The 14,237-nt window shown below is 48.8% G+C and overlaps 1 protein-coding gene across 1 annotated transcript; it reads right to left on the bottom strand.

Annotated features, from left to right (window-relative positions):
* Positions 1 to 254: 254 nt before the first annotated feature.
* On the bottom strand, positions 255 to 10,636 carry dusp3a (dual specificity phosphatase 3a; the record flags this gene model as incomplete). Its single annotated transcript, XM_084459687.1, has 3 exons — positions 255 to 484; positions 4,875 to 5,107; positions 10,458 to 10,636. 3 exons carry the CDS (start codon positions 10,634 to 10,636, stop codon positions 255 to 257), a joined length of 642 nt encoding a protein of 213 aa, XP_084315813.1.
* Between the last annotated feature and the right edge of the window lie 3,601 nt (positions 10,637 to 14,237).

Below are 14,237 nucleotides of genomic sequence, written 5' to 3'. Positions count from 1 at the left end.
TGTAGAAATACAAAGTGTTTGTAGGAACATATGAATGCCTACCGATGTGTGTGTGTGTGTGTGTGTGTTAGTGCAGTGCAGAGTGTTGTGTGTTCCGGTGTGGGCGGGTCGAGTCAGGCGGGGGGGGGGGGGGGGGGGGGGGGGGTCGAGTCAGGCGGGGGGGGGGGGGGGGGGGGGGGGGGGGGGGGGGGGGGCAGCCGAGACCTGCGAGGGGCGGAGTGGACGAAGGAGTCGTCTCTCTCTCTCTCTCCTCCTCATTTGGTCTTTAACTTGCCGACCTCTCCGTTGAGCTTGCCCTCCTTCGCCAGCCTCTCGTTGAGCTGGCACAGCTGGCGCAGGAAGCCGTCGTTGGGGCCGATCTCCCTCTTGTGCCGGACCGTGGCGACCGCCGCCCGGGCGGCCATCTTGTGGCGCAGCATGAGGTACGCCACCACCATCGTGGGCGAGCGGCTGTAGCCTTCCCGGCAGTGAACGTACACCTTCCCTGTCGGGGAAAACAAGATGGAGACGGACCGCTAAAGCTGCGTTCGCACCAGACGCGATGCAGATTTTTTACGTGCGGGTGCATTTCATACAAAGTCGCGAGTAGACGCGAAGTCGCGTCGGGAGGGGCGGACGAGGCGGAGATTTTCATTGATTGGAACATTGACAAGTGGACGGGTTTTAAGAACTTTAGACAGATTCGATAGGAGGATAGCGTTGATTGACGGGTGGATGTCGTGAGATTATTGGCCAAAAATCAAAGGTACCTGTTGTTGTAATTGCACGTGACCTACCGTTTTCCAGGAAGTAAGAAATTCTATACTTTGATATAAGATTACAACAAAAGTAGAATTTTGTAATTTTTTTGGCATACATTGTGGAACAGGTGAACACTATGACCAATTATGTGAACCAAAATGGGACAGAACGCTTTTTTTCATTTCTGTGTGACTTTAACGGGAAAGACGCGTCAGGAAGAGGCCATTTCAGAGACGGGGTTCTGCGATACGGCCTCAGGGCTGAGACTGGAGAGGAGGAGGAGGAGGGAGGAAGAGAGGGAGGGGAGGGAGGGCTCTGGAACAGATGCTCGGTCCAAACCTGCCTAGCGAAGCATCTCTCCTCGGCCAGGAGATGCAAATAAGCACGGGGCCTGACCTCAGGGGACAAACGAGACAAAGTCAACCGTCTTCACTGCGCCTAACCAATGCCCCCCTTTTAGAGCAGTGTGTGTGCGTGCGCTCGTGTGTGTGTGTACCCTTATCGTTTGTGTGTGTGTCTAACCCCCCCCCCCCCCACCAACTCATACATTCATTATCGACCTGCGCGCGCCCCGGGGGGAATTCACCTCGCCAACTTCTCACCGAGGACACGGTCTGCTCTGGCTCGGGTCAGACCTGCCGATTCTGCAACTCGTTTGAAACCCGACGCCTCTCCTCTCCTCCCCCCCTCCCCTCTCTTCCCCCCCTCTACTCTCCTCCTCTCCCCCCCTCCCCTCTCCTCCCCCCTCCCTTCTCCTCCCCTCCCCCCCTCCCTTCTCCTCCCCTCCCCCCCTCCCTTCTCCTCTCCTCTCCTCTCCTCCCCTCTCCTCCCCTCCCCCCCTCCCTTCTCCTCCCCTCTCCTCTCCTCCCCTCCCCACTCCCCTCCGTCCAGGGACTCTCCATGCTGTACCATTGAGCTGACCTCTCCCCTCTCCTCTCCCCTCTCCTCCCCTCCTCTCCCCTCCTCCCCTCTCCTCTCCCCCCCTCCCCTCTCCTCCCCTCCCCCCCTCCCTTCTCCTCCCCTCCCTTCTCCTCTCCTCTCCTCCCCTCCCCCCCTCCCTTCTCCTCCCCTCTGTCCAGGGACTCTCGGTGCTGTACCATTGAGCTGACCTCTCCCCTCCCCTCCCCTCCCCTCTCCCCCTCTCCTCCCCTCTGTCCAGGGACTCTCGGTGCTGTACCATTGAGCTGACCTCTCCCGACGCCCGATCACTACGGCTCCTCCCGCAGATCGATGCAGAGATGACTGTATCCTCCCTCGGGACGCCCGCAGTCTGTGGCTCATCCCCTTCCCACAGTCCATCAGTCCACCCTTCCCACAATCCATCAGTCCAACACGTTCAGACAGTCGCCCGCTCGCTCTCCAACACACGCACGCACTCAAACGCTCGCTCACTCACTCCACTCACTCACTCACGTATTCACTCACGTACTCGCTCACTCACTCTTCTACTCACTCACTCACCTACTCACTCACTCATCTACTCACTCACTTACCTACTCACTCACTCACTCACTCACTCACTCACTCATCTACTCACTCACTCATCTACTCACTCACTCACTCATCTACTCACTCACTTACCTTCTCACTCACTCACTCACTCATCTACTCACTCACTCACTCACTCACTCACTCACCCTGCGTTTTAACAGCGGATGACTTGGGCGAATAGTTGCCGGAAGTGTGTTATATGTCTATGAGAGCCGGCAACTGCAGGCGATGCAGCGATGTTCAGCGATGTGGGCGGAGCGGCGACGCGGAAAAAGTTGAAAAATTCAGGCGGTATCATCTGACAAGAGCCAATCAAATTCATGTGTTGCTGTGTTTACCTTCCATGCAGAACCAAACCACCGAAATTTGGTTCCTAGTTCCTATACAATATTTACAATGGATGACGACAAACTGATAATAGCGGTCTGCAGTTTCTCCATACTATACAACACACACCTGCATGACTACAGGAACAAATTAAAGAAACACGACGCTTGGACAGCTGCGATTAGGAGAAGCTTTCTTGTGCTGCGTTTCATTCTCACTCATTTTCTGTTGTCTCTCTCCTTCCTTCCTTCCTTCCTTCCTTCCTTCCTTCCTTCCTTCCTTCCTTCCTTCCTTCCTTCCTTCCTTCCTTCCTTCCTTCCTTCCTTCCTTCCTTCCTTCCTTCCTTCCTTCCCTCCCTCCCTCCCTCCCTCCTTCCCTCCCTCCCTCCCTCCCTTCCCATCCCTCAAATCCCTTCTCATAAACCCTGACCGTAGCTCGAGCCGCAAAATGTCACAACTGGGCGTCTCATTGTCGTGCTGGAGGACACTGTGTAGTCCACTCGGTGAGACGTCTCGTTGGAAAGACTAGTGTCTCCCTGGCGCTCCCCTCCTCTCGGCTGTAGCGGTCGCTCCTGATTTACCGCAGTGTGAGGCCGCCGCTGCTAAATTGGCCGGGAATTAAGATGCTTTATAATTGCTCCTCTGTGTCAAAGATGACATTAAATCCATGCCATAAAACACGGAGTTCAAGGCACCAATTAAACGCATTCCCCTGGGTGTGTCAACACGGAGTGAATTTGGGAGGAGACCCAGAGCTAGGCCAAGGAGATAGCATGGTGTTGTTCTTCCGTGGGGGGAAGGCTTAGGAAGAGTGACGGAGATTTGGCAAAGATGGTGGAAGTCCGTTTATGTTTTTGTTTTTTCCCAGAATCCCCCTATTGGTGTTTCATTTTTCAGTTTAGGTTCTGCTGCAAAATCTCAGACGGAGGAGTACAGCAGTAGTGCATCTCAAAACACCAGGTACACAACGTGAGTGTGCTTGAATACTGGCACGAAGAGGTCGCCTATTGTTGCTTGGTACACGTGTCACGGAGTAATTTGAAATACAAACCCAGCTATGCTGGGTGGGTTTAGGCGTGACGCGACAGCTAGCAGTTGAAGTTAGCGCGTGATAGATGGTGATGGGCAGATGGCTCATCCAATCACCTGCCAAGTATTTTTGAAAGTGCCACCGACTCCGTGGCGTTCCGGATGCGGTCAGGTCCGTGCGCCTTCATAGTCTACCGGGTGCGTTTCAGGAGTGGGACATTTTGATATTCTGCCAGGCAGCCAGGCGCATGATGGGCGAAGTGAAGTAACTACCTAGTAACTACCCATTTCTTCTACTATTTCATGCACCCCTGAAGCGGGTTTCTGTCAAAAACAGACATAGTGGTGGCTATCTTTACTGAAGCAGGGTGGACAGCCGATTCGGATGCTTCGGAAACGTGCTGCGGCGTGTTCGGTGGAATCGCAAGCACTGTCTGGAGAGGCTGCCATCGGTGGAATTTGGGCGTTAGCCTCAAACTGGCTAACTCTAAAAGCATGTCTTACTTACTGCGCCCCAAATGAATAATTTATTCTGTTTCTCCTGCCTTAAGAGGATACATATCATTTAAAAAACTGTCCTATTCACAAAGCACATACACTTTTTTAAACAAAACACACATTACCTGTGGTAAATGAAAGCTTATCTTAGACTGTCTGATTTGATCTAACAGGTTTCTCACCAGAGGAACGTTCTGACAACAACCAATTGAGATCTGACAGCAGAATGTGGGGCAGGCCTCGGGAGTGTGTCAGATTTAGCATGAGACGCCGCCGTATCCAGGTCTAACTCCTCCTCTTCCTGCCTCAGTAAAGCATTTTTCCCCATCCTGTGCCCTGAAGGAGCCAGACGCTAACGCTCTCCTGTCAGGGCCAGAAGACGAGCATTTGGGTGTTTCAATCAGGAACACACTATTTCAGTAGGAGAGGAAAGGAATACAAGTTTTTGCGACACAGTCTGGACTTCTTAGGTCCTGTTCACATAATGCGTTCATTAATTATTTATTTTTTGCGAGGAAGTTTGGCTTCCAGGCTATATTTTAAACATCATTCTGATTCAGAGCGATCAAATACTGTAGAGACCTACCCTCAAAGAATTTCCCACGCCTGAATGGCCTTTGAGTGAATTATGTGAACAGGACCGAAGATTCAGCACTGGATTGGATCAAACGCCTTCACATCTTTGTAGCTCTCTGAGGCTTTGTGACTTTCTCTGAAATATCTCGGCAACGGCGGCGCAGTGACAACGCCGCCCGAGACGAACAAGCACCTCGTAACGCTCCGACTCACCTTTCCCGTTATTGTGTGCCAGGGCCTTCTCGATGAACTCCGCCCCCTCCTCGAAGAAGGCACTGAGGTTGAACTGCTGGGTGTCGTTGGCCTTGATGCCGTGGTAGGTGATGCCCGTGCCGGAGTAGAACTCTGCGCTGGTGTTGACGTGCATGAAGGAGTTGCCCTCTGCCGTGTTCAAGATGTGCGTCACCCCGAGTTTCTGGAGACGCATCACGTTCTGGGCTACAAACCTGGGGGTGAAGATGGAATACAGATCTTTAAATGGTTATTTAATCTTCTTCTTCTTTTGTGTAACGTCAGAGGTCCAACTCTGAGGTTATTTAATCCAAAGCGCTTTACAATCAATGGCCTCATTCACCCATTCACACGCACACCAATGGTGGCAGCTGCCATGCAAGGTGCTAGCCTGCTCATTGGGAGCAATTTGGGGTTCAGTGTCTTGCCCAAGGACACTTCGACATGTGGACAGGAGGAGGCGGGATTCGTACCGCCAACCCTACGATCATTGGACGACCCGCTCTACCACTGAGCCACAGCCGCCCACATCTTGAGCTCTCTCAATTGGATATGGATCTCAATTAAGTTACAGTACAAAACGTGTGTAAATTTGTAGTGTGGAGAACAAAAAACCCATAGGACTACAAGTTTCACCGTAACTTTTACACGAGGCCTTCCTCACTGTGGCAGTCCGAGATAAACCACATGACAGAAATAAACGTGTTTGATCAGGTTGGGCCGAGAGGGACCCTACGACAGAGCCCCAGAACAGTCAAGAGCGTAGAACCTGACGCTAGATCCACCGCATCCACCTTCTCTGAGCCTACCGAGCCTGTCATCCTGAAAACATCTGCGACCATCATCTGGGGTTTTGTGTGCATCAATCCTTCAACCCGAGCCTAACCCTCTAACCCTCATCCCTCCGCTCCTGCCCACCCCGCCCCGCCAACGCCGACCTCGCCCTAACCTTCATCCCTTCGCTCCCGCCTGCCCTGACTGTCAATGCCGACCTCGCCCTGCCGTGCCTAGCTGAGGCTTGATGGAAGATGGTGGGCATAAATAATGGAGCTGCATTTAGACAGGGCAGTTGTCTGGCCATGTTAGCGGGGCCCCGAGGGGACGGCGCAGGGTACGGCAGACACAGCAGGGTGAGGGCTGACTGGCGCCCGCCCAGGGGTCCGGACGGAGCCCGAAATAGGGGCTCCGATTACCGGAGAGCGGAAGGGTGGAGTGTGGCGAGAGGAGGGAGGGAAAACGACAGAGAGACACGGACGCAGAGGCGGAGAGAGTGGTGGGGAGAGAAAAGAGATAGAGGCTGGAGAGAGAGAAAAAGAGAGAGAAAGAGAGAGAGAGAAAGAGAGCGAGAGAGAGAGAGAGAGAAGGCTAAAGAGCTCCATCTTTCTCTAGATACTCAGCTCCACTCCGGTGCATTCACCTGCATCTTCATCTACTCAACTTCCCAGCAACAATTAAGCAGCAATTGATCTCTTTCGCATCTCCCCCCCCCCTCCTGCCCCCCCCTCCTCTCCAGTATCAATGCATTTCCCTGTTGCCGTTTAGCTCTAAACCAGACCCAAACACAAGAGTATAATAATTATATTTAATCACTCCAATTCTGTAGTCATGTACTGCGTAGTGGCTGGGGTCGATGAACGAGCTCTGTCTGTGCCACTGTGGTGTCCCGTGGCGCCCCGGGCGGCGGCGAGGCGAGAACGCCCCCGTTCGGGGAGGGGTCAAGTCTGCCACCACTTTTGCTTTACGACGGTGACGATGAGGCTGCCCATCCGTCTCCGTGTGTGACTGCCCACAGGGCCAAGGCCCCTCCAAGGGGATGCAGCGTGCGTGCGTGCGTGTGCGTGTGTATTGAGGTGAATGGCTACAGTCAAGGGCCGGCTCCCTGCTCACCTGGCCAGGCTGTGCATCTCTTCGCCCTGTTCTCTGCAGTCCCCAAACATGCATAATTAATGCCAGCCCCACAAAGAGCCAAAGTGTGCGGTCAATCCGGGGTCTGGCCAGCGCTTAGCAGAGCGCTACAGTATGCCTACCGGAAAAACACTGAGGAAAAGTGACTTCCACCATGAAGGAGCACTTTTATACGCTGGCCTGTGCTTCGGTAAGAGCATTTTTAGCAAAGCTTCCATCATGGCTTCCATCAATATTGAAGTCCATTGAAGGTGAAGCTTTTTGAGAGAATTTGGATTCTGTGCTGAGATTGATTTTTGTTCTTGCTCTTTGAAATACAGTATGAAATACTTTCTATATTTCACAGTCGTTTCTTTCTTTAGATAAGTCTTTGATGTCCTTGTCCTATATGGTCAATGACAATTCCTTGCATATGTTAGCTAATTAGCCCACTTGTTTTGCTATAGCAAGACGGTTATAAGATGGAGCTATGATTGCCGCAGCTATATCTGAACTAACATGGATCATCTGAGAGGCCACTGGTCCCAGTGGAGAAGACAGCTGTCGGTGTGTAGACCCCGATCGATGCCTCTTACTCACAGCTCTGACATCGCCTACTCTGGACTTGAAAGAGATGCTTTGCCCAATATCCTACCAAATTAACAAATATGACCATGTATGATATAGTCATTAATATACATGGTCATAATAACGGCTGAGACGCTCCATTGATGATCATTCTCTATCAGACGCACATTAAACTTAGAATGATACAAAGTAGCATAACAATAGCCTCAAACATTTCTCATTCAAACATGTTTGGGGGGCCACCGGTGGCTCACCGGGTTAAGGCGCGTACCGCAAAGTTTTGTCCTTACCGTAGCGGTCTGGGTTCGAATACCGCAAAGGCTTGTCCTTACCGTAGCGGCCTGGGTTCGAATACCACAAAGGCTTGTCCTTACCGTAGCGGTCTGGGTTTGAATACCGCAAAGGCTTGTCCTTACCGTAGCGGTCTGGGTTCGAATACCGCAAAGGCTTGTCCTTACCGTAGCGGTCTGGGTTTGAATACCGCAAAGGCTTGTCCTTACCGTAGCGGCCTGGGTTCGAATACCGCAAAGGCTTGTCCTTACCGTAGCGGCCTGGGTTCGAATACCGCAAAGGCTTGTCCTTACCGTAGCGGCCTGGGTTCGAATACCGCAAAGGCTTGTCCTTACCGTAGTGGCCTGGGTTCGAATACCGCAAAGGCTTGTCCTTACCGTAGCTGTCTGGGTTCGAGTACCGCAAAGGCTTGTCCTTACCGTAGCGGCCTGGGTTCGAATACCACAAAGGCTTGTCCTTACCGTAGCGGTCTGGGTTTGAATACCGCAAAGGCTTGTCCTTACCGTAGCGGTCTGGGTTCGAATACCGCAAAGGCTTGTCCTTACCGTAGCGGTCTGGGTTCGAATACCGCAAAGGCTTGTCCTTACCGTAGCGGCCTGGGTTCGAATACCGCAAAGGCTTGTCCTTACCGTAGCGGCCTGGGTTCGAATACCGCAAAGGCTTGTCCTTACCGTAGCGGCCTGGGTTCGAATACCGCAAAGGCTTGTCCTTACCGTAGTGGCCTGGGTTCGAATACCGCAAAGGCTTGTCCTTACCGTAGCTGTCTGGGTTCGAGTACCGCAAAGGCTTGTCCTTACCGTAGCGGCCTGGGTTTGCATCTGGCCCGGGCCATGTGCTGCATGTCGTCCCCCCCCCCCCACCCCCCTCGCTCCTGCATTTCCTGTCTATAATCTTCACTGTCATAACTAATAAAGGAGAAATGCCATAAATAAATCAAAAAAAAAAAAACGGAAAAAAAAACATGTTCAACGTGTAAACAACGTGTAAACAACGTGTAAACAAAACAAGAAGCAATGACAAATAAGCAACAGCCCAACTAAATAAACTCACCCTTACACCTTTACAGCACATTTATCCTAATCTGAGGAGAAGACTGATGACAATCCCGGAGGCCGGGGCTTGGCTGGAGAGAGTGGCATATGCAGATTGATTTGGTTGTAGCGCAGAGGTAATGTGCTGTCCTGCTCACCCCTACACTCGTCTCCCTACTGTAGCACTGACCTGAGCCAAGTAATGGATTCCACAGAGAAACTAGCTTTCATTGGCCCTTCCTGTACATGGCTCTCTCAGGTTACAGTCTGACTCTGTTTTAATTATGTTCTAATTATGAGAAAATCAAATGTGACACTTGCTGTTTTTTTTCCGAAGTGGGTTCTTAACACTTTGGTGTGTTACACACAGACACATTACAAAATAAATTTCTTATGAACGGATTAAAACCTTTTCACATTTTAAGGTTAGAATAATGAAATCGACCTCTTCCACACGCATGTGAAACACCTCCTACACACAATCAGCATGAGAGAATACCGAGAACTGGCCTTATCAGAATGGTGGGCTGTAAATTCTGAGTAGGCATGTTCATTACATAGCCTATAGTACCCAGTCAACCAAACACGGGGGATTTATAGTTAGAGGAATACTGTGAGATGATCTGATCTAGCCCACCAGACCCCTTTAATTGTGTGTGTGTGTGTGTGTGTGTGTGTGTGTGTGTGTGTGTGTTTCAGCTCTTATGTATAATTTGGGTTATGTATCCTGTAGGCTATTATTCTGTAGGTTATCAATAGAGTATATGAAATAGGAATAGTCTTATATTGAATAATGTTTCCCAACATTGTTTTTTATGCATTATTGGGACCCCTGTAGAGAATGCAATTTGACCATGAAATGCAGTTATTCCAGATCTGATCTAAAGGACAGATATTATTGAAGATGTCTAATCAATAGTCCACTGCCTGCAACTTGATACTCACGACTCACGAGCCCTGCAGAAACAGTCTCCCAACAAAAATTCACGTGGTCATATATATTCACTCCTGGTTTTGAATCAATTTAGCTTCGTGTGGTTTTGATTTCTCTCGATTGATTACTATGCCTACGGTGAAAAATAAAATAAAAAATAAAAAATAAAATCTATTGATATATGATTATTGTCATATTTTCCGTGAATTATCCGTATAGTAGGCTATGAGCTTATATTATACAAAAGAATGGAGGCTCTGAATGAAACCGATAACACAGATGGCACCGATAATGAACGATGGAGTCGTTTTCATTCAGGAAAAATTGGTCTTTATCGCCCTTCAAATTCCAACAGGAGCTTGTGAGCTACAGTAGCCTACAACTCTCACCGATTTCTCTCTTAAAACCAGAATAAATGTGAATGTAACATTATACGCTAGCCTGCACTCATATGACTAAATGCTATTCCATTTGGTAGTCTGCTTGTTTTCTACCTGGACACGTTCCACTCCTAACAGATTTAGGCTGTCTAGGTTGAATTTGTAGGGATGGGAAATAGGCTAGTCTACTTGTTTATGTATCTACAACAGGCTTGTTTATTCAAAGGTAGTGAGGAAAAATCAGGAATTGGCATTTTGGGAAGAGGGGACAGGCAACCATACTGTAGCTTATGAAATGTGCTGTTATGACATCTCCAGCGCACAACATTGTCTCCGTCGTGAGTGAACAGATACAGTATGAACCCTACCTGTTCATCTGGTGGAGGTGGGGGCTGTTTGGAGGGAAAACAGAAAGGAACGAACCCAGGCTAAAAACGCTTAAAGAAAAATAACTTACGCGTTACCGAGGTATATTCTGGGGAAGACCTCGTTGAAATGTTGTGTTGGTAAACTGTAAGACCCGCTGCCATTCGACAAAAGCTCGTTGAGTTGTTGCACGGTAACCTCGCAGTCTGGACCGGGGACTTCAGCCGGGGGTGGTGGTGGTTGCTTGGCCGGGCTCGGGTGCTTCTTCATCATGGTTCTGCTGTCTCCCAAAACGGGCGAACAAACAAGTGTCAGATTACTGCCAGAGCCGGAGTCGTGTCAATTTCTGATTTTGCAGCATTTTTATTCCCACTTGAGTCGTGTTGAACACACGGTGTGTCTTTGAAACGCTCTCTCCTCTCCCTCTTTTCTCTCTCCTCTCCCTCTTTTCTCTCTCCTCTCCCTCTTTTCTCTCTCGCAGACACACCCCAACTCGCCCACCGGAGGACCGACACACTCCGTCCGGAAATAGGGATTTGGACACAAGGCTGTCAGCCGTCAACCGAGGACCGATAAACAAGGTGCCATTAAAGAGACCGCTCAATTAGATACGCGCGTTTCGTTCTGCGAATAGTATTTCTGTTCATCGTCAATGTCAATGTCGCTGATGCAGATTGGAACAGGTATGAAAATGGCTTTCATGTCATGTGAAGTAATGGCAGCACGTCATGGCCACCTCCTTGTCTCACTACCTTATCTTGTCAGCATGAAAGGTTTAAGATGTCAATCAGTGTGAGAGATGTAGGCTATACCTAGCCTATATATCAGTTCAAATCTTATGCATGCCCATGCGGTCAGAATGTGTGGTTTGGAGGGCTCCCCACTTCCAACTATTGTTTTACATAACCCAACAAGTGGCTTTGACAAGAATTAATCTAGGCTACTTGCTCCAGAATGTCTCACCCGAATTAATCACAACTCAGTAAAAACACAAAACACACATTACATTTTGGCTAATTAGCCTGCAGTCAGGCTGACGCTTTTATCCAAAGCGACTTACAATAATAATGTAAGTGCAAGAATAGCAATAAAAAAAACATTGCAGTATATTTCAAATGCACAACTTGAGTCAAAAAGTACTTACTTCAGGAGAAAAACGGTCGAATCAACAAATGTATTGAGCAAGCCTAACATGGGGTCAAAGCTTATATACTGTCTTCAGGCCAGGAATCACATGACAAACAAATTTCCATACAAACAAAATTCATGAACTCCAGTTATGGTCACAAACGGTTCAACTGATGTTCTGACTGGTCAACGTTCAACTGATGTTCTGACTGGTCAAAGTTCAACTGATGTTCTGACTGGTCAAAGTTCAACTGATGTTCTGACTGGTCAAAGTGTCAGCTGGTCTTTGGCCCCCCTCCGGACAAAGGGGCTGTTTTAGGTCCTTCCTATGTCCTCCTAGGATCATGTATCAACTGTGGGCTAACTGACTTCAGAGGTGCTATCTGATTGACACAGGGACAAAGGAATGCTGACTCAGGACAGGACATCTGTTGTAACTGACCTGTTAAACTACTTATAACAACACAGTTCCTACTAAAGCGAAGTTTATTCATTATTCTTAATAAAATGATTACTACATGAGAGTAATACAGTATGCTTGATGTAATACAGTATGATACAGTATAAAAATATACTACAAGGCCTACAATAGGTATTTTGGATCGTGGTACTTCTTGAAGAAATGAATTTTGAGCCTGCGGCGAAAGATGGACAGCGACTGTGTTTACGTCAGTGGGCAGTTCATTCCACCACTGCGGGGCCAGGACAGAGAGGAGCCGTGAACGTGTCGATAGACCGCAGGGGCCTCGATGTGATGGGGTAACCAGTCGCCCGAGGTAGCAGAGCGTAGCGGTCTGGAGGGGCTAGGTTATGGGGTGTGACCATGGCTTGGCGGTAGGAGGGAGCTGTTCCTTTCAGTGCCCTGTAGGCTAGTACCAGAGTTTTAAACTTGATGCGAGCTACTGCATGGAGCCAGTGTAAGGAACAGAGAAGGGAAGTTGTGTGGAAGAACTTAGAGTGGCTGAACATCAGGTGAGCAGCAGCTTTTGGACAAGTTCCAGGGTCACACACACACACACACACACACACACACATAAGCCTACTAGACACCCTAGAGCCTATACATAATTTCAAAGTTTATTTATAGTTTTGCAGTAGGATTTGGTAACTTTTACAATGTTCTTGTACAGTAGTAGGCTAGTATAGCCTACTGTAGTGAATGCATTATTATGTCAGGTAACACTTGGCTCTGTCAAAGGGTTATGTTGTGGTTGATAGAATATACCAACTTTCTGGTAGAATCCCAGCAGGCACCACCATTACTGCATGTAGATTATCGGGTTGACAATACAACAGGTGGTCAATCACATTAATGATGAAAGAAAATTCCAATGAGCTGTCCTGTAGACCTCCAACTGTCAAATACCCATCATAGAGATGGGTTTATGTTATACAGGCCTATGCTCAATCAATCAATCAATCAATCAATCAAAGTGAAGAATATAGGTAAAAGTCCACAGAGTCTTAAAGTCAATAAGAGTCCACAGAGTCTTAAAGTAATGCTTGTTTGTGTGTTTTTGTAAACAGTCTGGAATGTGCAGTGGAAGGGATAGAAGGAGACAGCTGATGCTGCTGTGGCCGTTCAGGGTAGTGGGTGTCAAGAGGTCACACTTAGGCCACAGGGGGGGCCTCTCCTCTGGGGTATTAATGACACATCTCTATGGGACACTATAAACAGACACAACCTAGACTGACAACCAATTGTGATTAAGATATCATGTTAGTGTGACAGGCGACACATCTGTATGGTCACTCCTCCACCAATCTAGCTTCACCTAAACGGGCAGGCTTAGGCGTGGGGGGTGGGCCGAGAGAACACTATTTAACGTCTCAACCAAACCTTGAGACTTTGATTTGGAAACGGTAGGCAACTCGGCCGGACAGATCCGCTCCCAGCAGGCAGGCCCGCTGATAACACCATGCGGGGAGGGAAGTCTAAGGCCACGACTTCGCGCCACAGCCGCAGCCAGCAGAGAAGCAGGGAGAGAGAGAGACGAGGGAAACATCCCAGTGTCCCATGTGATTGTATCTTTGTACAATAAATCTATCATCTGTCGCCGCTTCCAATCCCGTGTTGGGGTGATTTCATCAATGACTATCACAACAAGAAGGCTATTAACATCGTGGTTCATAATTAGATGGTGCTGCAACTTTTATTAAGGCTTATACAAAATTACACAATGCAGAGCAACAGAAGAAGAAGAACGCCAAAAGCCAACAAAAGCTTTATTTGTATAGCGCATTTCATACACAGAGGTAACACAATGCGCTTTACAGAGAACAAGGGAGGTGGGTATAGGTCCCACCCCTACATATTCCAGAGGGAAGCAAAAAAAACAGTATCACCCAGGGGCCAGAAAAGTGATCTGAAAAATTCTTCCCTGACCCCTATGCTACACCTCATAGTCATGCTTGAGTTCATATTAAATTAATAGCTGCAACATTTCTCTGCTCAATGGTTTTATCAATAGCACTACAGCGGTTTAACAAAAGTGCCAGCTCTGTCAGGTAGGCTAGCCTCTCCCCTACTAGACCATGGTCCTAGAGCTGTCCCTCTATGGTTCTCAGATTGGTGCAGTTCACATGTATCACCACAAGTGGTCACTGTTTCCCGAGTTGTCCTATGAAGACATTTGGTGTTACTTTATCATTAGTTGTCATTGCCAGTCACCTTGTTACCTTTCATACTGTAAGTAGTAGGTTACAGTTATGTAAGTTATATGTGATTAGTCATTGAAATATA

Source organism: Borostomias antarcticus (genome assembly GCF_949987555.1).
Source record: "Borostomias antarcticus genome assembly, chromosome: 29".
Classification (NCBI taxonomy): domain Eukaryota; kingdom Metazoa; phylum Chordata; class Actinopteri; order Stomiiformes; family Stomiidae; genus Borostomias; species Borostomias antarcticus.
This window is presented reverse-complemented; position numbering and strand designations above follow the sequence as displayed.